Here is a 26,954-nt window from a genome sequence, read left to right on the forward strand (position 1 = left end):
AATTTAATAAACATTATGTATATATATATTTTGCATTATTTTGTTATCCTCCTTCATCCTCTTTTATTTGTTCTATTCATAGGAATGTTCAACTCAGAACTGCAAATCCACCGTTATAGGGCCATAATTGTTTTTAATATAGGTAGAGTGAAATTGCCATTGATAAAAACAAACACTTTCATTAAAGGCACTTTATTTTAAGTAAGAAACAAAATGTAATAAATTATTGCTATACTTAAATGTAAGTATACACAAATATTTCTTATATAGATATATTAGAACTAAATACATAAATTCTTAAATGAATATAAAGAAATTGAATATAATTAATTTCAACAGTCAACTTTATATAGAAAAAGGAATGAATGCTCTTTGGCTGTATTCTTGATAGCGAAAAATATTTACATAGTCATATTCAATATTTACTTCTTCATCTCTTGGTTTAGAATACAAATACTATCGAAAATAGCACAAATACATTTTATTGGCGAGAATACAGCCTGAGAAGACCGCCCATTATCGATGTCTGTAGAATTACGTGTTCAAAACATATAATTATAAATTCCCTTTAATAATAGCACATCAACTTATACGCGACGCTCTGAGAGCCATATAAGGATTAGCGTACACTCGCTCTTTTCTTCCCAATATAGTGCTATCCACGAGTTCATAAACGTCATAGGGTCGATTTCCACTAAACGGCTCGCATCGCATTGAATCGAAAGCAATAGAACGAAGGCGGCGTCATCCTATCGTATCCGAAAGGAGTTGGCGCATACTTCGTATCATCACTTGTGAACATATCCGTCTCTGCGCCTAGTCAAACAGTTTGAATACTACCGTGTTGACGAGTTTTAATTTCTGAAAATGGTTGATGTAATATTGTTAGGATAGCATTAGAATAGAGTTAGCATAGAATTAGAATAAAATAGTTTTAAAACAGAAGAGGAAAAGAAAATGAGTGATGCCGCCCGGTCACGGCTTTGAACACACTCGACGACAGCCAAAAGGATCCCATCAAATACGACGACATGTGAACGGAGCCAATCACGCGTTGCAGCATACTTTCGGTTGCGATCGCGTATCGCGGAAGACGCCCGCGGTTAAGCTGATGTGTGCGGCTTGGTAATATAGACCTTAAATCTGTGTACACGATTTAATATCGTTTAAAGATTGTAAAGTCTATTCCGATCCTATCCGATGCGAGCCATTTGGTGGAAATCATCCTTTACATCGTCGCCAGCACGCTGTGTAATTCGCTAAGAAGTGCCATGTACCAATTTGATGAGATAAATCTCCAAATCCATTACACCGTATTACAATTATCTCACCACGACCACAATAGGTTATAAGACCATGCAACACAAATCACATTACAAAAATATGTACGAGTATACATACTATTTAACACTTTAGCATACATATTCCTTAAAACTTTCAACGCTAATGAATTCATTACCTTCATAAGCTGCCTGCAGATACTAATTTGGCAATATCGCGTGCCTTGCGCTCAAAAAATGGGATTGCTGATTATCTCATATTGGCAAGATACGGTGGTGGCCGGTGACAAAACGGTCTTATCGTTGCGTTTAGCTACCAATAATATTTTCTTACATTCGTTAGTATGGTATGGTTTAAGAGTGATACGGCGTAATGGGCTTAAAGGTGCTCCACATATACATCAGTGGGCACGAACTCTTATTTTTTAATGTAATATTTGAAGATGGAAATTATTAGTTAGCCATTTACGATTTAGAACTACATATTTCAGTTAAGAGCTTTGGCTAAAACACAATTAATCTAAATTATAAACTCATAAACATCTAAAACAAAGTGATAAACAATTTTATCTATAACATAACATAATCTGATAATCTAACTAAATACTACTAACACTTAATTATTCCTGGAAATTCCATGCTTTATGCCACATTACATTACACATTTATTTATAGCTCTTACAAGTACTTTTATCAAATATTTACTATAAACATTTGTAGATATACTTATGATTTTTACGGTAGTCTCAATTTTAAAACTGTTACACCCCCAATATTTTTCAAGTCTAGTCACAAAATACTTAAAATATTCTAAACCTACCCTTACAAACAATCGCCCTTTCCTAATATTCTTTTCTAGTCTCTTAATATTCACAATACATATAATTAATTAAACATACTTAACTACATATATAAATCTGATATAGATAATTATATCAGAATTGTAATAACTATTACTTTTATTATGCACATTTCTGAGCACAGTAACATTTTACACAAGGTAATGTACATTATGTAGGACATTAACATCGAATTTCAGTGTAGTCATCATTGCATTCAATATTACATTACTATTGATAGTATAATGAAACTAACAGCATATATGTGATGCGTTTTTCTCAACATGGTTTTAATCTAGTTGATAATATTCAAAATAAAGAGTATCTTACATAATATATAAAATAGGCTGAAAATTAGAGCATTTAAATTAGGAGACGCTCAATGGGATCAATGGTAAGCGTCATTCGCTAAACTTATGATCTTAATACATAATATGAATCTATATATCTGAGAGACTGAAAAAAGCGCTTCAAAATCGATCCCTTTGTGAAAGTACTAATATTACAAAATCGGTTATAAAACTATTGCTTATTATATGTAAAACGGTCTATTAAATATTGGTCCACGACACACTATTTTACAGATAATCCGAAATTGTGTTATTACACAGAACTATTACAATACCATGCTCTTTCCTTTTATTTTACAGCTCGATTTTTCATTAATTTGTAAAAATTGTTAAACTTGCCAACCTAATTTCCTTCATCATAATCATTACATACATTTCCTTCATATTTCGTTACACAATCCTGAGCTACTTGCATTCATCTACACTGTAACACTTAAGGTCATCTCATCACGGGGATCGCCCACACTACGCTGGCTGATCTCTCAGATTACCTTGGCCACTGTATCTTTAATAGGTTAGGTTAATCTTTAATTAGGATAATTAAATAAGATAAGGCAGTTTACTTACGTAATATTTATTTTACTATGCATAAAGTTAACTTTTATGAAATCTACAAAATGAAAAATCGAGCTGTGAAAATGAATTAAAATAATAGATATAGTTAGATAACTAAAACTTGCATATACATCATTATGTAAAAACATGAAATCAAAAGCCATTTTTTACCATTAGCGTAACAAGAAAATTTTCAAATGGCAATCTCTGAAACATTGTTAATATATTACCTCGACAAAGTTGAGGAATGTAACTACACCTACTAGTGTTTTTTACATAATTATCCTCAAAATGTGATTATACTTTACCAATGTGTCTCCTATTATAAATGCCCTAATGCTAATATCGCCATCATATTCTATCTGTATAAATAAAATATATAAATTATAATTCAGTGTCGCAAATAGTAGCCCATCACAAGCCATTCTTAAAATAAGACAGATTATGTGTATGTTTCTCGCTCTATCATTATATAATTTCTTAGTCTTAATATTGTAAAAAAAAAACCGCTGGGATTACCAAATAGTCATGGCAATTTAAAACAAACAGATATTTTTATACAGGACAATTGTATTATCAATATGAATCATTAGTGAGTAATAGGCTATTTGACTGATTTTCAGCTACTTGAAAGTACAAGGCCGACGAAACGCAACTTTTCAACAATATGGCGTCAGTGACGTCACACGAAAGTAAACAATCATCGAGTGTCATACACGAATTTGGTCAGTATTTAAATTTGTTAATTTTTGTTTCCAAAAAAAAAATGGCTATGTACATGCACACAAATAGTAGATATAAAGTCACCGAAAAAACTATTTATTAGTGCGCCGAGAAAGCCATACATAAATACACAAAAAGTGATTAAAACATGCTTATAGAAATCCTAATGCTATAATAAATGATTCGACTGTTATTATTTTGATATAAGTATATAAACATACTTTTATTTATGTACTATTTACAAGTATTTCATTTTATAGTTAATATTTCGATTTTATCAAGATATTAATTATTATTTATTCGAATAATGAAATCATTCCGATTCATACATCACTACCAAGAACGCATAGGAACATCATGATATGCATGTTGTTTACCTCCATATTACGTCATTATAAATTCCAGATTGCTTAAGATGGTTCCAGACAAAAATATAATCTATTCAGGGGTTATATGCATAGTTAATAATTTTTTTGTTAGATTAACGCATACCGCTTTTAAATCCTGTATAAGATATAATCTGCCTAATTTTATAATTGGCCTGCAACGTGTAAAGCACGTTTATAGCGCATTTGTATGTAAAAAAATTATATATATTTTTTTTTTATATTCGCCTATCGATTACTTTTCTATCGTGTTACAAATTGAGATCAGAGGAGTACATAATAGGGATATTAGTAAATACTGGTAAAACTTGTCATTTACCATATTATATATTCTGTTATTTCACAAATATTTATTTGGCATCCCTATAAATTAACTTCATTGATATAAAATATAACCTTTCCATTCTTTTACTTTCCACAATTTATTAAAAAAGACTTCGTGAGTTAATTACAAATTTAGTAGTAAAATTAACATGTAAATTGCCTAACCTTATTTGTCCTATTTATTAAATTTCATAATACAGAAAAAAAAAAGGTTTTCAAATTGAAAAAAGTTTTAAGCATTGACTGGTTAAAACTTCATTCATTTTGAAAAACCAAAAGAATGGAAATGGTTTATCTTATTTTATGTAACAAAATGCCGTACCGAATTATACATGTAGTCTGTTCCAAAATGAAAAAGTAAACAAATGAATAAAAAACTCGACCACGACAACCGACAGTTACTGATATCAAACAAAAAAATAACAAATCTATTAATGATTGAAACTATTTAATTCCTAATTTCATTTAGAGATTGTTTTTGTAATAATTTCAACAAACCTTTACAATAGCTTCTATTGAAACGCACTATACATACTTCTATACTGCCAGACTGTCACACCTATGTGTTCACAGAACATCTAGGCATGGTCCACAAAACCTATATTTGAGCCGATTTAAAGTATCTTTTCAGAATTGACCAACCGAGATTCAAACCCGGGGCTACATCTTTACAATACAACAAGCTTAACAAGTGCACTATAAAGGTCAATAAATAAAACAAAAATTATCTAGTATTTTTTTTTTTTTTTTTTGTTGTGCTGAATGTTGTAAATCTAAGTATTAAGTATAACAATTTTATCAACTTGTAACCATACCCAAATAAGATCATCGCAAGACACGCGCAAGCACAGGTGACCGTTGTTGATGATACAGGTCTATTTTAGGTGGTAGCGAGGGCTGCACGGAGCAAATCCTGGCCCTCAGCCGAAGTCCAATATTCAACAATCAGGTCCCGTTCCTTTTCCAAACACGACAGGAATGTGATGTCGGAACCGTTTCTCAACTGCATTAACCTTTTCTTCAGCAAAAGAGTCTGAAAGGTAATTAGTTGATTAGGGTTTTATGTTAGGAAAGTCAGTATCAATCAAAATTATGGGGGGTTTTAATGGGATATTTCTTTTAAATTTATTAATGTTATTTCGACGTTAACACTTTAAAATCAGATTTATTCAGAACAATTTCATAACAAGGTTACGCTTATCGTTTTAGGTTACGACCTATCAGCAATCGAATCGAGAATAATATAAAATGATCGGTGGTCAGTAACGTCAATTAACAATGTGGCCATTCATAAATTATTTGCTTTTTGGTCTTTGTTTGGTTGTAATGTATGGAAACACAAGTTGCAAAGAGCAGGAGCCGGCTTTATATTATTATGGTTCGGTAAGAAAGTCACTATGATTTCTTATTACAGACATACTTTTCTGTTTGCATAATTTATAAATTACATGTAGGGATAATCTTCAGCAAAACATCGAAGTGAAAGCAGTATATTTATTTAAAATAATCTAAAAAGCAGGAATTAACATATTTGACAGGAAAGTGAACGAAATCTACCAGCTTGTGAGGAGAAACAAGCATGCTCGGTGCTACTGTTGCGGTACTGGCAAGATCCGGCTTTAGTACGACTCTGTCGCTGTGCGGCGCGCATGCGTTGTGACGCCATCGCACCGTCAAATTCACTTATAGAGCTCAACAACCGCGCTTATTTTCAAGTAAAGCAGACTTTTTAATAATTTTAATAACAATTATGTGGCTAGTTATCGTGGTAGAGTAGATTTCAGTATAAATGGAAGACAATGATCCATAAACTACAATAACCGCTTACCTACCATCAGCAGAGCTTGGTGTCTTTGTGTAATAAAAAAAATATCCCACAACACACATAAGCATTATGTTTAAAGATAATAACTACATTCTATTACTAAATCCAAACTAACATTAATTTCGTCTTAAAACATTCATTCATTCATCTAAAACATAAATTTTTTTTTCAGTTCTGCAAACCCATCACTGACTGGCCAGAATGTTCAAACATAGATTCGCCACTTATAGTAGAAACCTCTTATGACCGTATCAACCCAGACGAAATAGAGGAACTGCACCACAGAAACATTGAGCTTACACCGCCAAAGATCATATTTAATTGTCGGTGCCGTAACCCTAACTACTGGAGACCAAAATCTAATACCGATGATAATGATGCGATACATGTATATCGGTGTTCTTTCCTGCCATTATGCGAAACAGGGGAATTCTGTGGAAATGTCAACTATGATCTTAACGCATTGTATCAGTCTTGTTTATGTCCAAAGAATCATATATGCGTACATAACGGCGGCGTCACATATGATTACATTTCAGAATTACTGTATCGCGGTAGAGGATGGAAAGCATACTGCCAATCTATCAAAAATAATACATCTACTGAGTATGAAGACTACTGATTTTACTCACCGGCGGCGGTTGACTTGCAATATCTTTAACGATGCCACGTAGCTGGCTCAGAAACCTGTCAGGCCATAGAACACGGCTTACTAAGCCACCCTGCAAGGCATCAGACGCGGACAGTTGGCGTCCAAATATAAGCAAATCTTTTACCTGCAAATAATTGGATATAAAAATAAAATATTATTTTGAAAATTGGTTAATTTTAATATTCTACATTGTATATAACCTAGGTCATACCTAGCTTACACCTTGCCATGTTCGACTTTCCAATATTAAATCACCACCCAATTAATAAGACGGAACAAAAAACTAAACTCGCAAAGTGTCCATTTAATACTAGCTAAGGTTTTCCACCTGACTCCACAGAAACGGCGTCAGCGTTGTGAACTCTATTGAAGTATAATAAACAAGTCGCGATGGCAGTGTTGCATGTAAACACACAACTACCTTATTACGTGTTCTACAGACAATTAAACAGCTTCAATTAAGTACATTTATATTGACGGTTGTAGAATATCTGTATAATGTAGAATGTCTTATTTGTCTTATAAGAAGCAACAGAAGCTGCTTATTTCCAGACAAGCTATTTGACAATCTACTTCTACATATAATATACTGTAATACTTCACGTTATAATTCTCGCGTCATCTCTAATTATATTTTAATCAAAAGAGTTTTGCCATACTGCTCCGATACTCATTTCATCAAAATTTAAATGTGATTATTTTAAGTAGTCTAAAATTGTATTTAAAAATAAATGAGTGGTTTTCTTTTTTTCGGTATTTTTATTACGACTATTATTATTAGATTATTAATAGTAATAATACTTTTGTAACCATTTTATTTTTCTTTAAAAATTATCGCAACTGTTCGTCGCCACAACATATGCAACTCTAACGAAAAACGTTCTTTTTCGTGTTCGTTCTGTATTTATAATCTCGAAACAATAAGAAAAGTAAGGAAAAGCAAAAATACTAAATTGAGAAGGAAAATCATCATAAATTGCAGCATTACTAACCAAAGACTGTGATAAGGAATGGTGTGGCGCCGTTAACGCTGCGGCTCCTGGCACTAAAGGCGCTCCGACCATCATGGGGTCGGCTAGGGAGAAATTGGCGCATTCCGAGGCAAAGACTATGTCGCTCAATGCTACCAGCGCAAGAGCAACGCCAAAACACGGCCCCGATACTGCCGCACACACCAGTTTATTGTGCTGAACCAACAAACTCAGGAATGACCTGGGAAATATAAATTAGAATCTTTTCAAATTATCTTCAATTTACTATCGCATATTTTTTGAAAGCCTAGGTGTTACTATGTAATGTATTATAAAATTAATATTATTAAAACTATTTGGAACTCCCTATTACAAAATTAGACTGGTAACTTAAATAAGCAAATCTTTTTATTATATTACAGACCTTCCTTTATTTCAATTACGAGAATTTAAAGGGCCTATTAAAGTATGAAATATTAACGAGTTTCGAATCGTGGATAAAGTTAGTAAATAATAATATCGAATGCCTAATTCGGAGATTTTCATATTATCTGTTAACTATATATAAATATAAAATGTTAATATATGTAGAAGAATGAATGATTAATTTATTACTATTGTTATTTATATATTGAAATGCAAACAAAGGCCCACCTGATAGAAAGAGGTAACCATCACCTATATACACTAATAGCATCATAAACATCGCACGTCCATCCTAAGCCCTATAGTACCCATGCCATGCAAGATATTTTACTCTATATACCCAGTGATTTCCTCACCACATCAGATCCTTCGAACTGCAACATAACTATGCAAAAAGGAAAAGGTATTGTTAACAATGAGGATTAGTCACCCCATTGCTAGTTAAACACCCTATTAGGTCGACTTCCTAACACTTAACAAGGAAGACATCATGCCCAGTTCTAAGTGAATTTATCATGATGGTTTAACTGACCTGCCTTGTCACCTCATCTGTCATTCCTCGCTGATACCCTAACAGAATATGCTTTTAGCGGAGGTGGGGTTATCATTTCATTATCATCCATTTAAAAAATACACAGACATGCAATTACAGTTGATTGAGGACAGAAAGACACATGAGATAGAGACTTTCACATTATACAAAGGCTTCATCTAATAAATGTATTTAGATAAATAAATAAAAATTGTAACCTGATTGATTCAGCAAGCTCATATGCAAAATTTGTCCTTTTCTCTGTATTGTCATCTAACAATGGTGTCAGGTTTAACTGCGAGCATAATGTACCACACTCAGATGTTAATAATGTCACAGATACATCTTTCCTTGTGTCAACATAACTGAATGCATTTACCAATTCCTTAAACACCTGTAATAATAATTTGCTAATTACATTTTATAACAGTAATGTGTATATAGCATTAATGAATAATAACTGTATATATTCATATAACATAATAATAAAAATATCCAAAGCCAAAGTAAGCTACATAAGGCAAGCCAAAGACATATATGTGTGAGACATGATTAATAAGGTTGCACAACTATATATTTAATCTGTACACTAATATATCACTCATTTTTACAAAAACTTTGCATTAGTATTTATTGAAAAACACGGATATTACTAATCAAAAGGTACAGATGACAGATAAAATATCGAGATACGTTTATTTCTCATTTCATAAGTGTTTCTACCGTGAAGCAGTTGTGTTTGCATAGCTGTGTTTCGGTTTGAAGGGTGGGATATGGTGTGAATTTAGAGGGTACAGAGGAATAACACCTGAGTCCTCAGGAATGGCAACGCATGGGCGAAACAGTATACTGTTATTTCCATGGCACTGCTGATGTCTATAGGCGACGGTTACCACTTTCCATCAGGTGAGCCATCAGCTTGTTTGCCGTTCTAAGTTGTATAAAAAAAAAAATACAAACAAATTAACATGACTATGTTAGGCACTAGTGACTGGGACAGAATCAAAATCTATATTACAGGTCCCCACAGCCCACACAAAAGGTAGATGAGACATTGCTTTGTCTACTCAATAGAGGAGTCAAACACCACTTTTAAATTATCTTTTGCAGTTAAAGTACTATCTAATGAAATAATTTTATACTACTTTTGTCTGTAGAAATTAAATCATTTGCATTTATAATATACTAAGTTTCAAGTTCAAAACAAATAGCACTCCTTTCATTACATGTTTAAAGAGCTTAGAGCATATATAAAAAAATATATAAATAACTATATTTACCTCAATACTCCATTTACATCCTGATTTCCTGATGCAAATCTCAGCAACTCTTTGATCAAATGTAAGTGATAAGAATTTAAATGATATCAAATTTTCTTTTGCTTTTATTTTCTTTTGTTTGATTGGTTTATCAATTTTTGTGATTTCACGTTTCCTCTTATTTAATGCAAGTGATAATTTAGAATTTAGTTTTTCTTTTATTGATAAACAATCATCTCTATTGATAATTTCACTACTAGGTATTTTTTTAATATCAGAAATAAAAGTGTCTGCAACAACACTACCTTGTCCTGCCTCATCAGTTTGGCTTTCATTATCTAAAGCCTTGCCTTGAGCTGTTTGGCTGCCACTCTCCACATCACTTAGGCGTCGTGGACTCATGCAAGTGCTAGAATAAGAACTGGATGAATGACGGCGGTAAATTATTGAATCATCTGCACTATGAGTTTCAAAATCCTCACACACAGATGGAGATTTAACAGAACTACTTAGTGATGCTCTATGTTTGCCTCCCAAGATCTTTTTAGCTTCTCCTTCATCACATTTACCAGTTTCCTTTTTTCTCTCTCTAAACTTCATTTCTTTACTTTCAGGTGTAGAACTCTGTATTTTCTTTATAAATTCTGCTTTGGTCTTCATATTCTTTTTGCCCTTTGGAGCTTCAGGTGTCAACTGATATATCATGTTTACTGCACCTTCATCCATTAACAATCTGTCAATTTCTGTTAGTCTCCTATTTTGCTTAGTACTATTTTTTGGTGAAGGTTTTTTCCACTGTAATTTTGAGATAGGAGATTTTGACTTAGGTCTATGAACTTGGTCAATTTTGCTCTTTTTGACTGGTGGTTCTTCCTTTTCTATTTGGATTTCTTTATTTTTAACAGCTGACTTACTTTTTGTAAATGTATCAGGGTTATCAGGATCAAATATAACTTTTTTCTTTATTACTCTACTGAATCTTCTTTGAGGTTGACCATCTTCATTATTTTTATTCAAACCTTCAGTCACTGAAGAATCTATACAAGTCTCCTGTGTCTTTATCAATTTTTCAGAAGAATTTAAAACAATATCACATTCCTCTTTTAACTTGTCAGTCTGTTCTCCTTCAACAGGCACATCATCTTCCCAATCTTTCACTAGTAAATTAACTATACTATCTTCCTTTTTAATCTCTTTAGAGATTGATTTCCTTACTGCAATTTTAACATTTTTTTTGCGTGAAGTCATTTTAGCTCTACTTTTTTTTAATTTAGATAGTTGCTGCAAAGCTATTGAGGCCTCCAAGTCTGGACCACTGGAACAATCTAATTCCACTTCATATTGTACATCATTACTTGTTTGTTGGACATCATTGCCTTCTAAAATATCTAATAATTCCTCTTTATTAAATACCTCCTGTCTTGTACTATGATTATTGTTTTCTCCATTTTCAGTGCTACCTGAAGAGCGTAATGCTTCACTAAGTTCACTATGACCAAGTTCACTTAAGATACTGTTTGCCGTATCTTGTATTGATTCTTCTGCTATTATTTCATTAACATCAGCATCATTGGTTTCTACCAAAATTTCTGTTTCAAATGTGACATTATCATTGTGGATTACCTCAGAACTATTAACTTCAATTTCACATGGGTCCTTTTCTAATTCATTTTCAACTTGTTTTGACTCTGGTTGTGTACTTAAAACATTGGCTGTTACCACATTACTATCCGATTTATTTAGTAAGTCGGTACCGCTAGCTTCTGTGTTCTGCAATGGAATATGCTGTTCGGCTGATAAGGGAATGACCGGTTTTTGAGTTTCAGCAGTAACCACATCAGGTTTACTTTCAACCTCAATTTCACTTTCAGACCCAACACAACTATTATCTGTTGCGTTTTCTTTTATATCGCAATGTTTGATTTTCTCAGACTCGGCGAATCCATTTGTCTTTTGACATCCATCCACTTCATGGGATATTGTAGGGGTTTCGTTGTTTGCAAGAGTGGACTTCATATCATCCACTGTAGAATTCACTATAGACGTCTCTTCTACAACTTCCATTTCAGATATTTATGTTGCTAAAGTTTATTTTTGTTGACTACGTAAAGGATAACCTGTTTAAGAAAATTTAGAGGAAAACACCAACATCACAAAATATATCATATTACAACTTAAGAAAAAAATTACTGAAAGTATATTGTTCATCTAAATAAGTAATAAACTTTACATGCAATTAAAATTCAACAGGAAAGCAATTTCAAATTTACAATTTATAGGTATGTATCCACTTCGCGTCCATTAATTCCATTATGGACACGACCGGGCCAGTGTTGCTATTATCGCTAATGCAGTGCACCACAGATCAAACAGACTGTTGTGAAACCTCTTTATATTTCGTTATTTTATTTTCCTGTCAATGACGAATAATTTGAATATTTTCTTGATGTTCTTTCTTAAGGAATTGAATTGACGCATTAAAAATTTTCTGAACTCATCATCTACTATTTTTTTTCACCTACTTCCTTAAAACCTAATTTTATTTTATTTATATGAATCGGATTACTCATACAGACAATTAAGTGTATACTATTGCAATACAAGCAGTCGTGCTACACTAAGAACAAGAAATTACATAAAAAGAATGATAAAATAAGAACAGGCAGATAAAATAAGAAAGGAGGCAATCAGTCTCCTTTCTTTTCTTCCTTCCTTTCGTTCTTTGCTATGAATTAAGAAAAATAGCGACTGATGGTATATCTTTCGTCTTTTTACTAATTATATTTGCATAAGAAGAAAGAAGTCAATCATATAATTTACAGTTTTTATTTTATCTTTCTTTCTATGTAATTTAGTGTTCTTAGGTCATGCGGGTTTTTTTTTTTAAATCTCTTTTATCTATGTTTGTTTCTAACAATAATTTTATATGTCAAGTTACTATAATCAAATGTCATCTAATCGATAACTAAACATAATATAAAAACAGATCAAAGTAAATAAGCTAACAAATATATTCTGTTTATCACTAGAATGTTATATTTTCTTTGACTCAAAGCATACTTATAATATAATTAACTATGAATATCTTACCAAAAAAAAGGTTCGTATCATACATAATTTCCCGATATCTCTTGCTACCTAGTACGTACAATAACTAATATTTATTTTGCTATTTGCTATTACCTACACGAGAATCATTTACATAATATTTTAAAAGCATGACTGTATCTAACACGCTCTGATACCTTTATTATGTAATACTAACCTCTACCTGCGACCTCACTTGTGCGAGTCACTTTACCATCTGTTTTATTAATTACTAGGTTATACTCTCGCCTCTGTCCACGTCACTGGTATATATTTACTGACTGTGATAAAAAGTAGCGTATATCATTATTCATCCTATGTGATATGTGTATGCCAAATTTCACAGTGATGGGTTAACCATTAACACATTATAAAGTAACTAATAAACCAACAAACCCAACTTTCACATTGTGTAATATTAATAAGGATACCTAGTGCCCTCAAATTTATCCACATTGAGTTCAGTTTAGTCACTGTCTCCACCTTGTCCCTGTCTACCACACATGTCGTGTTGTGTTGCACATGTTGTGTTTACCATGAATGCATATAGGAAACCTATTTGATATATTAAATCAAAATTTATTTTTCTCAAATCAATACTTAATTAATTGTAATAATTTATTTATTTTATTTATTTATTCATTAGTACATATATGTGTACATGGCAGACTTAATGCTAAAAGTATTCTTTTCCAGTCAACCATAGGGAAATGTTATATGTATCATTAATATTTACTATGGGTTTAATATCAAACATTTGAAATAAACTTTGTAATAACATTTCTTATAATATCCTAATATGATTGCATGTCCTAACACACATTTAGCTTCCAAGGTATTTTCAAAAATAATAAAACCATTCATTTCTTAGCAAAAAAACTAAATTCGTAATAACTTCCTGCTCATCTCTCAACATAATGTGTAATGAAATAATAACCAATAAAACAATTGATTGTTTAATTGTCTCAAAGATGAGTTGATTATGATTCTATTTTCCAAAATATTATTAAACAACTACTTCAATTTCTTATAGATTAGTTAACATACTACAAATCATTCTTTTCTTTTATAGATGGCATGTTAGAACAAAAGAGAATATTGCAAGAGTAAGAAGAGATGAAGCAGAAGCTGCTGAAAAGGATAGACAAGAAAGACTAAGAATAGAAAATGCAGACCGTGAAGCTAGACTTAATGTTCTTAAACAAAAAAGCAAACAAAAATTACTTGAATGTGGAATTGTGGATAATCAATCATCAATATCAAATCTTAAACATATAAATTTGTTTGAAGATTTAGATCATGCTGTCAGAACTACAAACAAAGAGCATGATAAAGAGACTAAAGAAAAGAAGGAAGAATATGAGAAGAAAATTGGATATCTGACATACTTGGGACAGGATACAAATGAAGCTCTTAAAAAGAAAAATTGGTATGAAGTTTTACCAGAATCAAGATTTTTAAATACTACTGAAATTAAAGATACATATGAAAAATTAGTACTTCGAGATGACGATGGGAAACCAAAAGTTAAAGATATAGATATAAAAAATGGTGAAATTAATTGGAAATCTAAACAATCACTTGATCCTGTTAATAAATTCAAAAAATATTGTAATAATAAAGTAGAAACTAAGTCTAATTCTATAACTAAATCTGTTGATGATTATTCCAGAGTAATTTCAGTCCACAAACATAAAAAAAGAGACAAAGAAACAAAAAAATTAGAAAAGTTAAAAAACTTACAAAAATTACGTGAAGCTCGCATTAAACGTGAGCAGGAAGAGAAACGCAAAACTGATATGTTCCTTTGTGGCTTCAATAAGTCGCCTGTTAAACCTGATGATCAGAATGTCAGCAAAATAAAAGCAAAGTATAATTCACAATTTAATCCAGAATTAGCAAGGCAAAACTACATGTAAATAGTATTTTATTTAAATAGTTAGAAAGTTGATACTTAACAATATATTTTTTAAGTTCAATAAGAGTGTATGGTAATGGCAATAGACATTTAATCAACCTACCTAATGGTTTCACTTATACACCAAGGCATTGTTTATTTAATAAGGTTCACCTACAACTTCCACATTTTACATGTTACTTAATCAATAACCCAAAAAGAATTTTGCCTAATGTAAAAGTCTTTTACAGGCAAACACCACATGCACTATTATATTTATTAATTATTACCAATGACAATATATATGTCTATAATAAAAATATATTGTAAATAGACAATGGTTGTAGCTGTATCCCACGGCTTTGCCTGTGGTCCTATTATTTTAAATATCCTATAATCCTCTTGAAGAAAAGAGCTATTAAATGCAAAAAAATCAATCCTACTTGTGGTTCCAAAAATTATTGTATTCAAATAATAAACTTTTTGTAAGAGTAATAAAAAAAAATTTTTATACTTTTTGGTCTTTATATTTAATTTGACATTACCACTGGAGTATTTTAGATCATTTTCCAGAAAGCGACTAAACTGGAGTTTATTTCCTTTCTGGAAAATGGTCTAATTTATTGGAATAAATAGCTCGAATCTTCGCTGGCATCCTGCGCTGGACACCAGACATTTGTACGACAGACACGACCTGCCCGATCTTAAATACGCATATTGTCATTACCCGATAATTTACTGTTTCGAATTGGATCCAGTTTTCACAATTTCTAAAATTTCTAAAAATCTTAATATTTTTTATCTTTTATCCTAATATACCCATCTACACATATCGACACATATGAAGTCGCAAACAAGAAGTACTTTTAAATAAATTGCTTTTGCCGCGGTTCCTCCTGGAAACCATCGTGGTTAATTCTAGTGCAATTAGTCACGATGGGCTAACTGACCTGCTTTCATCGTCACCTGTCATCCTTCACTGGTACCCTGCCAGCGTATACCGTTAGCGCAGGCGGGGTGAAAATTCCATTATCACCCATTAAAAAATAAACCATCGTGAAGATTACACCAGGAATTCAACAAGATGGTATCCAGGGGAGACTACGTGGAGGTCGACATGACAGTCGACAGTCGACATGACATGACATTACTAACAATACCTTTCCTCCGGCGCTGTGTAGTAACTGTGTATATGTCTATTGGTATTTATTTATTACTGTAGCTTTTTTTAAATAATGATAATGGAATGATAACCCCGCCCAGTGACCATCACCAGGGCCCCAGTTACGGATGATACGTGAGAATGAAATAGCAGGTCAGTTAGCCCATCGTGATAAATACACTTGGAATTCAGCACGATGGGGACCACTGGGAGTTCGACCTGTTAGGGTATATTGTTACTTATAGGAGTGGTAAACCGCATTATTAATAATCTCTTCCTCCTCATCCGCAGGTTTTTTTTTAATGGGTGAAAATGTAATGATATGGTATAGCCTGTGCTATTGATATACACTGGCTGGGCACCAGTGAGGGATGATAGATGAGTATGAAAGCAGGTCAGTTAGCCCATCGTGACGAATTCAACGATAAATTAGGCACGATGGTTTCCAGGTCGACCTGATAGGGTATATTGATAGCAATGGGGAATAACCTCCCAATTACTAACAATCCCTTCCCCCCCCCCTCATCCGCGGGTTACGTTTACTAACCAAGATAAAAGTAGCCTGTACCTTCTCCATCTATATAGGATGTGTATACCAAATTTCATAGTGATAATATATAAAATAATATTATATACGCTATAAAATAACAAACAGACGTATTCACTTTCACATTTATAATATTAATAAGGATTATTTATATTAGAAAAACACTATTACATAATATTAACATATTTTATTTTGAATTTACAATTTTTTTTAAAGTACATAACAGTAATATAATATTCATAACTCTGTCCTTCGACATGGGTCTACTCCATTGCCCACTCTAATTCACCGTCCCTTCTTTTTTCTTTCCATTTAGAGCATTGCCAGCTTTGGCTCTTACATCGTCACTCCATCTTCATTATTCTCTACCGTTGTCTTCCACTTTCGACTCTTGAACATAATTACATCTTTAGCATATTTTTTTTTTAATAGAATTATTTCCAGTCCATTTTAATTTATTAATATTTCTTGCTACATTTATCATATTGTTTTTGCTGCTGCCTTCTATCGTGTGAAGACTAAATTCTTTTCTGAGAGCTTTTTATCAACATATTCTTACTTTTATTAACTATACTGTATATAAATGTACTCAAATACATCCATACTAAATACTATTTATTATATAATATCTTACGAAGGAGAGAGATGTACTAGCAGTTAGTATTAATTGTAAAAGACATATTTTGTCATGCCTGCTATCAAACACTTAATATCATCCGTAACAGTCGCATTATAGCACTGTATAATGCCATATTTTCAGTCGATTGTTTAATAACATGCTTCATTTAATCGCAAGAAACTTGTCTCAATATTTCATTTTGTATCGAAGCTCAAATCACAATTATTTTTGTAATGAAATTGTTAAAAGAGCAAGGGGAAGTTTGTCTTCCAGTTTATTGTAAGAATAATCGAAGATTTCACAAAACAATTGCAGTACTCTTATAGTTAACGTGCCTTCATAAGATATTTCTGAAGACTTCGATCTGTAGAAAAAACAAAAAAAAAACGTATTTCAAAAGATGTATGGTATATAAGAGAGAAATATTAGTTATTATAGGTACTTGCTTATGACGTACATGAATAATATCTACCATTATATTTTCATCTTATAAAAATAACGTGAGCTGATAACGCAGGCAGGGTCATTATCATTCTTAAAAAAAATCTAGATATCAGATCAAAAGTCAAAACCAAAGTAAATTGCATAAAATGTACAGAAAAATTATGTCTTTTTAATATTTTATTGATTTCAATTAAAGTTTTCTTGACCATGACTCTATACACGTGTTAAAGTGTGTGCTGTATATGACGAAATGGTAATACCTAATTTTATCTGAAATCGTATTAGATAGTCTATCTATAATCTAATAACTAATAAATTATAATATAATCGCGGTCCGATATATGGATATGGTCCCGGCATAGAATAAGCCACCCCTTCCTTTCCCGTAAGTGTCGTAAGTCGACTAAAGGAGGGCGAGGGATGGACAGCAGCGTCGCTCTTAAAACATCTCTAAAAGCCAAACTGTGGTTGCTAACGCGCCTGCTAAGCGTGGCAACTACTGGCAAAACTTCCCTTATGGGGAAGGCTCGTGTTCAGTAGTAACAAAGTTAATGGCTAATAATAATAATATAATATTTACTTGGCATTTGTCATCAAGCTTGCATAATTACATAGAAAATCAACAAATGTATCGATATTGTCTATTCTTGTCTGCCGCAGAAGAGTATAAATTCCTACAAGTAATGGATAGCCATCCACATTTTCTCCTGGCTTCTTTGACACCAGATCACCTGAAAAGGCAATAACTTTTTTGTAATAAACAGCAAAACCTTATGGATTATGTCTTAGAATGTTTCCTATATTTATATATTTTACCTCCCCTTAGATCGAGCTATCAGATGGTAAAATTTTTCAACTTTCGAATTTTTTTGGAAGCTGGTTTGCCATTCTAAGTTGTATAAAAAAAAAAAAATTTTAAAATATTTAAAAAATGGGATTATTTTATAAATTACAAGTAGGTAAATAAATCACTTTTGCAACCGTACCCGTAGTATAGCATATTTGCAGTTTAGGTAATTGAGATATTAAAACTATTGCTAATATCTGACTTATGTTGTAGTTCATAAATTCTTGTGAAAATTTCAAGTAAATTTTATCAAAAGGGTCATAGATTCCACATCTCACTAAATAATCCTCCAAATTATGCATCAGTGTTGATGACACTTTTGATTTATATTCTGTACCACTAGCTTGTTTCAATTCTTGTAACACGGAACTGTAAATGAAAAGTGACATTATTTTTGTATCAGTGATTATGACGTGACATTTATTATTTTATTGTTAAAAGTTTTGTAAACACACATTATAAAGTAATAACAATTAGTTTAAATTGCGTGTAATTAGATCAAAAAATATAGACTAGTTTCGAGATCAATCCGTGATCCTTATCCATGAGCAGCTGTTGCGCGAGCGCGAGCCTGACAAACTAGTCGAGCATTCTCGATCTTATTACACATTAATTAAATCTGTAGTTATTACATCGATATTGTTATAAAAACTCTTGTACTCTTTCAAAATATGTTATAATAAATACCTGACCGATTTCGTCTTTATCTAAAGACATTTTCAGAGGTATATATTATTATATATTAGTCCATTTTGACGCAATGTTATTGAAAAAATGACACAAAAGTAATAAGGTACAACAGAATATATAAACTGTTTGATACAGAATTACATTTAGATTCTACTTACTCATTCATTGTTCTTAGAGATGACTCCAAATGCGCCGAATCAAATTTGCAACTGGTATTCAATTGATAGGCAATGTGTTTTCTAAGAGTTTGTAATGTGCCAATAAGCACTAAGACTTCCAATAATTGTTGTATTTGTTTTTGACCTTTGAAAATAGTTTGTTCTATATCTTTGATATCTTTCATATTTACCACAGTAATTCTATCATGACTGCTTTTGAATATTTGTTGTATAGTTTGTAACTGATTTTTTATCATATGTCCATACAAAGTATCAAGACCATGAAGACCAACAACCCCTATAGCGTCATTTAATTTCGCAAATGTTTTGGTATTAACAATTTCGTTTTCACTTTTAATATCATACCAAGCTGCACATATCGTGACATAACAACAACATCTGAAAGTAAACAAGTTATACATACATATACATATCTGTTACGCCTGTCTCCCATTAGGGTAGGCAGAAACAATGGAACGCCAAATGCTTCGATTCTAAACAAGTTATAATTGCGTATATAAAAAAGTTATAATAAATAAAAAAAATAGTTGTTATAAATGAAAGACATACCTGGCGTCTGTTAATTGTGCAATCTGCCTAGCGAGACTTCCCATAAACCCTGCGGATGGGCTATATAAAGTGACGCCTTTGCGCAAACTAATTTCCTTGTCGACATTTTCATTTATAATGGCAGCAACCTAACCAAAAATTTTAAACATTTTAAAAATATTGCACATAAGATCATTTTAAAGATAATAAAGAACGATTCATAAGACAAAATAAAATTCCATAAATAAAAGCAAATTTTGAATAAATGAAAAAAAGCAAATCTTGGTCTGATGATAATAATGTGTATGTATACATGTTTGTATTACGGAACTCTACATGTTGGGAGCTCTAAAAATATACATAAAAACAAAATACCTGTTTCTGCCATATTCGTAAGCCGTGAATATTTATGTAATCTTGAATATATTCCAATGACCTTTTATAACCGTTCATACTTTCAGCTAATTTTTGTAATCGTGGTAATAAGTTGGGTGCAGTGAAAGATTTCTTCGTTTGAGGTTCCAAAAATTCAGTAAATTTTTTACTAATATGCCTGTCCAACTCCTTCAATAAACCCTCTTCGAGCAGCTCCGCAGGGTCTACTCTCACAATGCCTACTAGAGTTGATCGCATATCCAATATTCCTATAAATTGACTAAAATGTAATATTATAAAAAAAAAAGATGTCTGTATCTCCAAAAATAGATTATGCTATTATTCAACATTCATTCATTAATCCTAGTTGATAATTGAAACTCATTGCCAATCAGGAGGGAGCAGTATTTTGTAGATGGAATGGAAATATGATTTTAATATACCAGAGCCCGTCAGACGGTGTGGGCGGATATGGGGGCGAAGATAGATTTCTGGATAAAGTTGAAGAAGTCGATTGATTATTTGAATAGAATTATTTTACGCAAATGTTAAAATAAAAAATTCATAAATAAAATAACTTGCCTGTGGTAAATGTTGAAGCTGAGTGAGTTAATTTTGCAACTTCCATTCTTTGTTCTAGTTGTGCATAATCTCTTAATTTTTCCTTTTCTAATCTTGTTGGAATTTCTTCAATACTCCACGTCTGTAGATCTATAATTTTTTCTACAATACTAAAAACCATTTCAGGAATAATTTGTAAGACTTTTTGTATATATTTTATCAATTCATTGCTATAATATTGGGAAACAGAAACTAAATCATCACTATATGCCTGATTTATCCTGAGTAATGGAATTTCCATGGCACTGGCCAGTTTTAGAAAAAGTGCCCTAAGTCTACTTGTCACAGCAGGATTTTCTTTAATACTATCTTGCATGAATTTAGTGTAACCATCTATAGTGCACCAAGCGTAACTAACATCCGCAACTGTTTCTAAAGTCACTAATGAATCTTCTTTTATAGTTGCGGTCCTCAATATATTTTTTAATGCTTCTTTACTTTCGGAAAGGTATTGTATTATTGTTGAAGTGCTCTTAATGCCATGAAATTCTTCAACTTCATCTAATGCTTGTATCAATTGAGTAATCTTCTTTATCGACTTTGTTGTGATAGATTCACTTAACGAAGCAATTTGTTTACCGATATTGTCAAACCAAAGTTTAAGTTGTTCATTTTCTTGGATTTTAGTGATAGGTTTAGTACCAGAAAATAATTCTGCTAAATTATTTATAGCTTCTAGAGCGAGAGCTTTATTGGCATTCCAAGATTCATTTCTGTTTTCAAGTAATTTTTTCAACATGTCTCGAACTTTTAACTCCAATTCTGAAGTACTTATAAGTAATTCAAGCAATTTTAATGGATCATAGTTAGATTCTTTCAAAACCAAATCTTTTAGTTGTTTACTCTTTTTATTGTTATCGTAAAATATAACATCGTTGGTGTGTAACATTAGCCAACGCACTACTAGATTTGAATTTAATAGTAAATTTAATACTTTATTTATATTATCCAACAAATAATCTTCAGTTAAAGTTCCTTCTTTTAGAAGATAATGAGTTTTGTTTATTAACAATTCAACAGAACTACCTCTCTTGGCAAATATCTCTTTTATCATCTTGCTGTTACAAGTATTATTAAGTGCTGATTTTGCAGCTTTAAAATTCTCCCAATAATCAATTAAACTTAAAGTAACTCCCATGTAAACAGGTACAATCCAGTTACTAGGGAAAAATTTATCTACTATTTCTCTCATTTTTGAAGTGTCTGTGTGGAGATAATGTGGACTGAAAAATAAACATACCACAAGCATGTTTGCTTGTGTTGCTAGAGCTGAAGGCTGATGCTCAGGTATAGTGTAAACTGCCAGTTGATTATATATATCTTCAGATCGTAATTTTCCAATAACTTTATCTATAAAATCAGGACGAATGTTGATTCGGCTAGAATTAATAAAATAATAATAACCAAACTGCTCAAATTTAATTTTTAAATATAATTGTTTTCAAAACCAATAGATTTCCTGAGTGAAATGGGTTTCCTAATGGTTTTCTCATACATTTTTTTATACAACTTGGAATTGCAAATAAGCTGACGACCCACTTGATGGAAAATCATAACTAACAGCTCTATAGGTATATATATAATAGATATAATATGTTGATATTATATTAACACCATGGGATCAAAAAATGTTGTGTGACACCCATGACATGTAAGTACATTTCAAGCGTTGCCATTTCTGGAGATTAAGATGATTAAGATATTGATTATTAAGACGCCTTCACAACTTGTAATTTAACTACTATATCCTACCATCGAAACTAAAACACTGCATAAAGTCAGACACATGAGTGAAGCAGAAGTATCGACACGGATGACTTGTATAAAGAATTTGTTGTGAAATTCTTGAAAGTGAATTAATTCCATGCTGTTTTCATTTTCGCCTATGAAGAAAAAAATTTTTATCAAAACTGTCTTTTCTGTGTAGAGGTAGTGTAATGAGGTAAAAAAATAGGCATATTGATATAAAAAATAATACGTAACTAATATAATTAATAACTACCTGAAATATTCAACTGGATAATCGGCTGGTCTCTTGCCATGTGATTGATCATTGCCAGTGTCTCTGAGTAATTTACAAACATCGTCAATATTTGTCTGAGACTGATTGGTGCTGTATCTATAAAATGCAACTAGTAATCTCTCTCTGACTGGTCCCGGTATGAAGAAATCGCATAACAACAACATGGCGCCATATAGATAAAGTGATTCACACTAAAAATAATAAAGAACGTGATTATTTTTAAACTGTTCTGTTTCTATTGACCATTTACTTTCATAACTTCTATATGTTAATAATAATCATAATCGCTCGCCTTAGCGAACATTATTTCGACATTAAATTCTGGAAATGTATTCTTACTTGTACTGCTAACATTATCAGAAACTAGATAGGTTTATTTTAAAACTTACAACGAAATTTTGGATGCAATAAACTTATATGCAAAATTTCTATATGTCAAATTTATTTTATTACTTGCTTTTAACCGGAATATATTTACTGAGCGGGACAAAATGTAGCCTATATTCTTCTCCATCCCATATAGTATGTGTATACCAAATTTCATAGTGATTTGTTAAGGTGCTATAAACAAACAAAATCACTTTCACATAATATAAGAATATAGAAAAAAATTAAATGAGATAAAAAGCACACATACCGCAAGGGCAAAGCAGTGTAAACTTTTATCCTTACTAATATTATAAATGTGGAAGTGAGTTTGTTTCTTTTAAGCACCTTGACGGCTCAACCAATCTTCATGAAATTTGGTATAACGGTACTGTTAAGGATAGAAAAGGACATCTCATTTTCATTCAGACTCTTAACAATTCTGATCGCTCTACATATCCCGGTCATACAGACGAAGTCGCGGTTAAAAGACAGTTAATCATTTTCAACAACATGCTTAAATGTCTTATAAGTAGGTAGATACATGTTATGGAAAAAAAATTATTTATTTGATCTGTAGACTTCTTTTCTTACTTTTTCCACAGGTAGATAATAAATACAATGAAAAGAAATAGCATAATAAAATAAATACCTACCAAAAGTTGTTTTCCCTCAACATCTCTCATTACAGTTTCAATATTTTGTTGAATAAATGCATTATCATGTAGTTGGTCAATAAAAGCATTCAAATCAATTATATATTGATATATATTTTCAAATAGTAAATAGAAACGTGATATTATCTCTAAATATTTTTCTTTTAAGTCATCATCCATATCTTGTAATTTCTGAAAAATAAGATATAAATATATCAAATAATGATTAAATAAATAAACAGGGCTATCACACACATGGCAATAGTTGTAGTTATATTACAACTATTGTCATGTGGTCACAGCATAAAATGGGCCACCCCTTCCTTTCCTGGGGGTGTCGTAAGAGGCGACTAAAAAGAACAAAGGATAGGCAGCAGCATCTCTTTAAAACATCTCCAAAGCCTAACTGTACTTGCCAATTTACCTGCCAAGTGTGGCAACCACTGGCAAAACCCTTCAAGAGGGAGGCTTATGTTCAGCAGTGAACATTTAAAGGAAGAAAAATAATGATGATGATGAACTCTCATCAAAATCAGCTCACAATATGTAAAATATGTATGTTAAAACACAACCAGTAAGCAAATAAACAGTGTTAAAAAAAAATTATAAAACAAATATATGACATAACATATGTAATAAATGTATAAATTAATCTTATTGTATTCATACCAAATTCATAGAAATTTTCTTTTCTTGTGCATCTGAAATTTTAAAATAACTGAAGTCCATAATAACATCTTGATATTTTTGTTGCAGCTCTTTGGTTTCTAATCTGTAATAAATTATAAATATTTGCATGATACTTTTAAATATATCTTTATATATTTAAATCTTTTGTGTATGTTACTGAACTCCTCCTAAACCACATTTGATGAAATTTTACATATAACAATTACCTGAATACATTAAAAACTCTATTAATAATTCTTAAAATAATAATAATGCTAACACTTAACAAATTTCAATAGTAAAATTATGTTTCAATTATTATTTATAACAAAAATAAAGAAATAGTTATTTTGAAAATATATTCTATATATAACTATAGCAATTGTTACTGCTTTCCATCTGTTAGGTTTTCAACTTATTTGCTTATTCTAAGTACCATAAAAAGATCACTAACAATTGAGTGACTTAATTCTGTAACTATGCAGATCCATGCATATTTTTTAATTTAAAATAACACCTAGTATTACTGTAAACAGTTAGTAATAGAGAGCATTATTTATACAAATTTTTCAAACATAAAATCCGAGCCATTATGATACAGATTTTGTATCATGATGGAAATTCAGAGAGTGAAAAAAATAAAGCATATTTGTAACCAACATTACCAATAATGTACCAATAAATAATGGTCTATGAATGCCTTTTGTTTATATTTTTGGTTTTTTTCACCTAATACAAAACATTATTTTAAATACTTCTTTGCTTAATTTTGGGTTTTACTCTCCTGTTGATCATATGTATGAAGTAATAATTTGTATTGTAATCAAAATACCTGTTATATTGCTTTAAAATAAGAAAATGTTAAAGTTATATTCATATTTTTCATTATTTTAATAACGCTTAATGAAAATATAGTGAGAATACTTGCACTATTTCCATGGGTGTATTACAAATATCTCCTATTATAAAGATAAACTCCAAATTCCATCAACTGCCAGCAAACTCTAACATGTTACTAGAAAACTATTAATCTCTTACAGGAGTTGGATGTTTTTAATGTCAATAGTGAATACTATTAGTGATAAACGTTTTAGCTCTTTAGATTAAAGCACCAATATAAGAGTCTAGCCCTATAATTCACGATCTCCATAGTGTTTTTCATATCTAGTATAGGTGATGGTAATAACTTTCCATCCAGGATATGATATTTGCTGTACCCAGTAAAATAGAAATAAAGGTTTTTGGATATTGAAACAAATAAATGAACTCACAAATAAATTGTAGGTTTGTGATCTTTAAGCCTTAATATTTCTGCTAATATAGCATTGCCATGCGACACTAGTTTTAGTAAATTTTGTGCACACAAGTTATCTTCAGCCATAAAAACCTTCATGTTTTTCAAACTATTGCTGAAACAAGTATAAAAATAAATATCCAGTTTACTTAATTGAGTTCTACCTCATAAAAATAAAGTAATGACATAAGTATGTACATGTAGCTTTTGTATAATTTATAATATAAACCTTTTTCTAGAATATTACTTGGAAGGAAATCTCAGAAAAAGAAATTATTGACAATACGAATCAAATATGAAGTTTATAATAATGAAAAACAAATGTAAACAAATTAAACAATTGGTGATTCTTATAGGTAAGTAGTAGTAGTAGTTTAATTTATCCCACTCAGGGAAAGGCAAAGGTACTGAGCCATACAGCCTAATCTTCAGTAATCTTATAGATAATTGATTAGAACGCTAAATGTCATTTTGCTGTCAAGTAGTGATGAGCAACTTTACTAATCCAAGTACTAATTAATCTACTACTAATAAATAATCTGATATTTCGATTGATTTTCAAATCATTTGACTACTAATTTTATTCATCCGACTACTAATGTCAGCTGACTACTAATATCATCTGACTACTATTATCTGACATCTGATACAAAGCTACGACTTCTTTCTTGTTATTACTATATATATTAATTTTCAAATGCAGAATAAATTGTCTTGTAAATAATTTTTTGAGTTATTAAAAGTAATTAATGTCCAATATAAATAACGTCAAATAATTTAAAATGAAATAAAATAAAAAGTGTATTCTATGTAAACGGGGATGAATAA

The 26,954-nt window shown here is 31.2% G+C and overlaps 4 protein-coding genes across 5 annotated transcripts; 2 read left to right on the forward strand and 2 right to left on the reverse strand.

Moving 5' to 3' along the window:
* Positions 1–176: 176 nt before the first annotated feature.
* LOC113521314 (uncharacterized) lies at positions 177–12,458 on the reverse strand. The gene is made up of 5 exons (XM_026906822.3): positions 10,144–12,458; positions 9,082–9,257; positions 7,927–8,146; positions 6,915–7,058; positions 177–5,490 (listed from the first exon to the last, which is right to left on the reverse strand). The coding sequence occupies exons 1-5, from the start codon at positions 12,184–12,186 to the stop codon at positions 5,338–5,340; spliced, it is 2,736 nt and encodes a 911-aa protein (XP_026762623.2). The 5' UTR covers positions 12,187–12,458; the 3' UTR covers positions 177–5,337.
* Positions 5,685–6,921, forward strand: LOC113521320 (uncharacterized). The gene is made up of 3 exons (XM_026906831.3): positions 5,685–5,840; positions 5,996–6,172; positions 6,455–6,921. Exons 1-3 carry the CDS (start codon positions 5,736–5,738, stop codon positions 6,902–6,904), a joined length of 732 nt encoding a protein of 243 aa, XP_026762632.1. The 5' UTR covers positions 5,685–5,735; the 3' UTR covers positions 6,905–6,921.
* Positions 12,459–13,037: 579 nt separating the features above from the next.
* Positions 13,038–15,621, forward strand: LOC113521247 (leukocyte receptor cluster member 1 homolog). The gene is made up of 2 exons (XM_026906727.3): positions 13,038–13,222; positions 14,282–15,621. Exons 1-2 carry the CDS (start codon positions 13,200–13,202, stop codon positions 15,126–15,128), a joined length of 870 nt encoding a protein of 289 aa, XP_026762528.2. The 5' UTR covers positions 13,038–13,199; the 3' UTR covers positions 15,129–15,621.
* Positions 15,622–16,987: 1,366 nt separating this feature from the next.
* Positions 16,988–26,564, reverse strand: LOC113521379 (WASH complex subunit 5). Of its 2 annotated transcripts, none has more exons than XM_031912660.2 (12): positions 26,325–26,564; positions 26,104–26,241; positions 24,833–24,935; positions 24,164–24,355; positions 23,121–23,332; positions 21,080–22,497; positions 20,498–20,766; positions 20,144–20,271; positions 19,574–19,972; positions 18,865–19,094; positions 18,459–18,609; positions 16,988–17,798 (listed from the first exon to the last, which is right to left on the reverse strand). In XM_031912660.2, exons 2-12 carry the CDS (start codon positions 26,223–26,225, stop codon positions 17,657–17,659), a joined length of 3,366 nt encoding a protein of 1,121 aa, XP_031768520.2. In that variant the 5' UTR covers positions 26,226–26,241; positions 26,325–26,564; the 3' UTR covers positions 16,988–17,656. The 2 variants fall into 2 exon arrangements, with proteins under 2 accessions (XP_031768520.2, XP_026762706.2); XM_026906905.3 differs by having other exon boundaries at positions 26,356–26,563.
* Positions 26,565–26,954: the final 390 nt, after the last annotated feature.

Source organism: Galleria mellonella, unplaced genomic scaffold (genome assembly GCF_026898425.1).
Source record: "Galleria mellonella isolate WM207_F2 unplaced genomic scaffold, CSIRO_AGI_GalMel_v1 utg55, whole genome shotgun sequence".
NCBI lineage: Eukaryota > Metazoa > Arthropoda > Insecta > Lepidoptera > Pyralidae > Galleria > Galleria mellonella.

Bases quoted from the DNA above. Each gene is read 5' to 3' on its own strand.
- LOC113521247 (XM_026906727.3), top strand. From the start codon at position 13,200: ATGAATATCTTACCAAAAAAAAG. The intron at 13,223-14,281 runs GTTCGTATCATA...TTTCTTTTATAG, and splicing joins AATATCTTACCAAAAAAAAG to ATGGCATGTTAGAACAAAAG.
- LOC113521320 (XM_026906831.3), top strand. From the start codon at position 5,736: ATGTGGCCATTCATAAATTATTTGCTTTTTGGTCTTTGTTTGGTTGTA. The intron at 5,841-5,995 runs GTAAGAAAGTCA...CATATTTGACAG, and splicing joins CTTTATATTATTATGGTTCG to GAAAGTGAACGAAATCTACC. The intron at 6,173-6,454 runs GTAAAGCAGACT...TTTTTTTTTCAG, and splicing joins ACAACCGCGCTTATTTTCAA to TTCTGCAAACCCATCACTGA.
- LOC113521314 (XM_026906822.3), bottom strand. From the start codon at position 12,186: ATGGAAGTTGTAGAAGAGACGTCTATAGTGAATTCTACAGTGGATGAT. The intron at 9,258-10,143 runs GTAAATATAGTT...TTATTATTACAG, and splicing joins GATGTAAATGGAGTATTGAG to GTGTTTAAGGAATTGGTAAA. The intron at 7,059-7,926 runs GTTAGTAATGCT...AATTATTTGCAG, and splicing joins ATTCCTTATCACAGTCTTTG to GTAAAAGATTTGCTTATATT.
- LOC113521379 (XM_031912660.2), bottom strand. From the start codon at position 26,225: ATGAAGGTTTTTATGGCTGAAGATAACTTGTGTGCACAAAATTTACTA. The intron at 19,973-20,143 runs GTATGTCTTTCA...GTTTACTTTCAG, and splicing joins GCACAATTAACAGACGCCAG to ATGTTGTTGTTATGTCACGA. The intron at 19,095-19,573 runs GTAAGTAGAATC...TTTCATTTACAG, and splicing joins TCTCTAAGAACAATGAATGA to TTCCGTGTTACAAGAATTGA.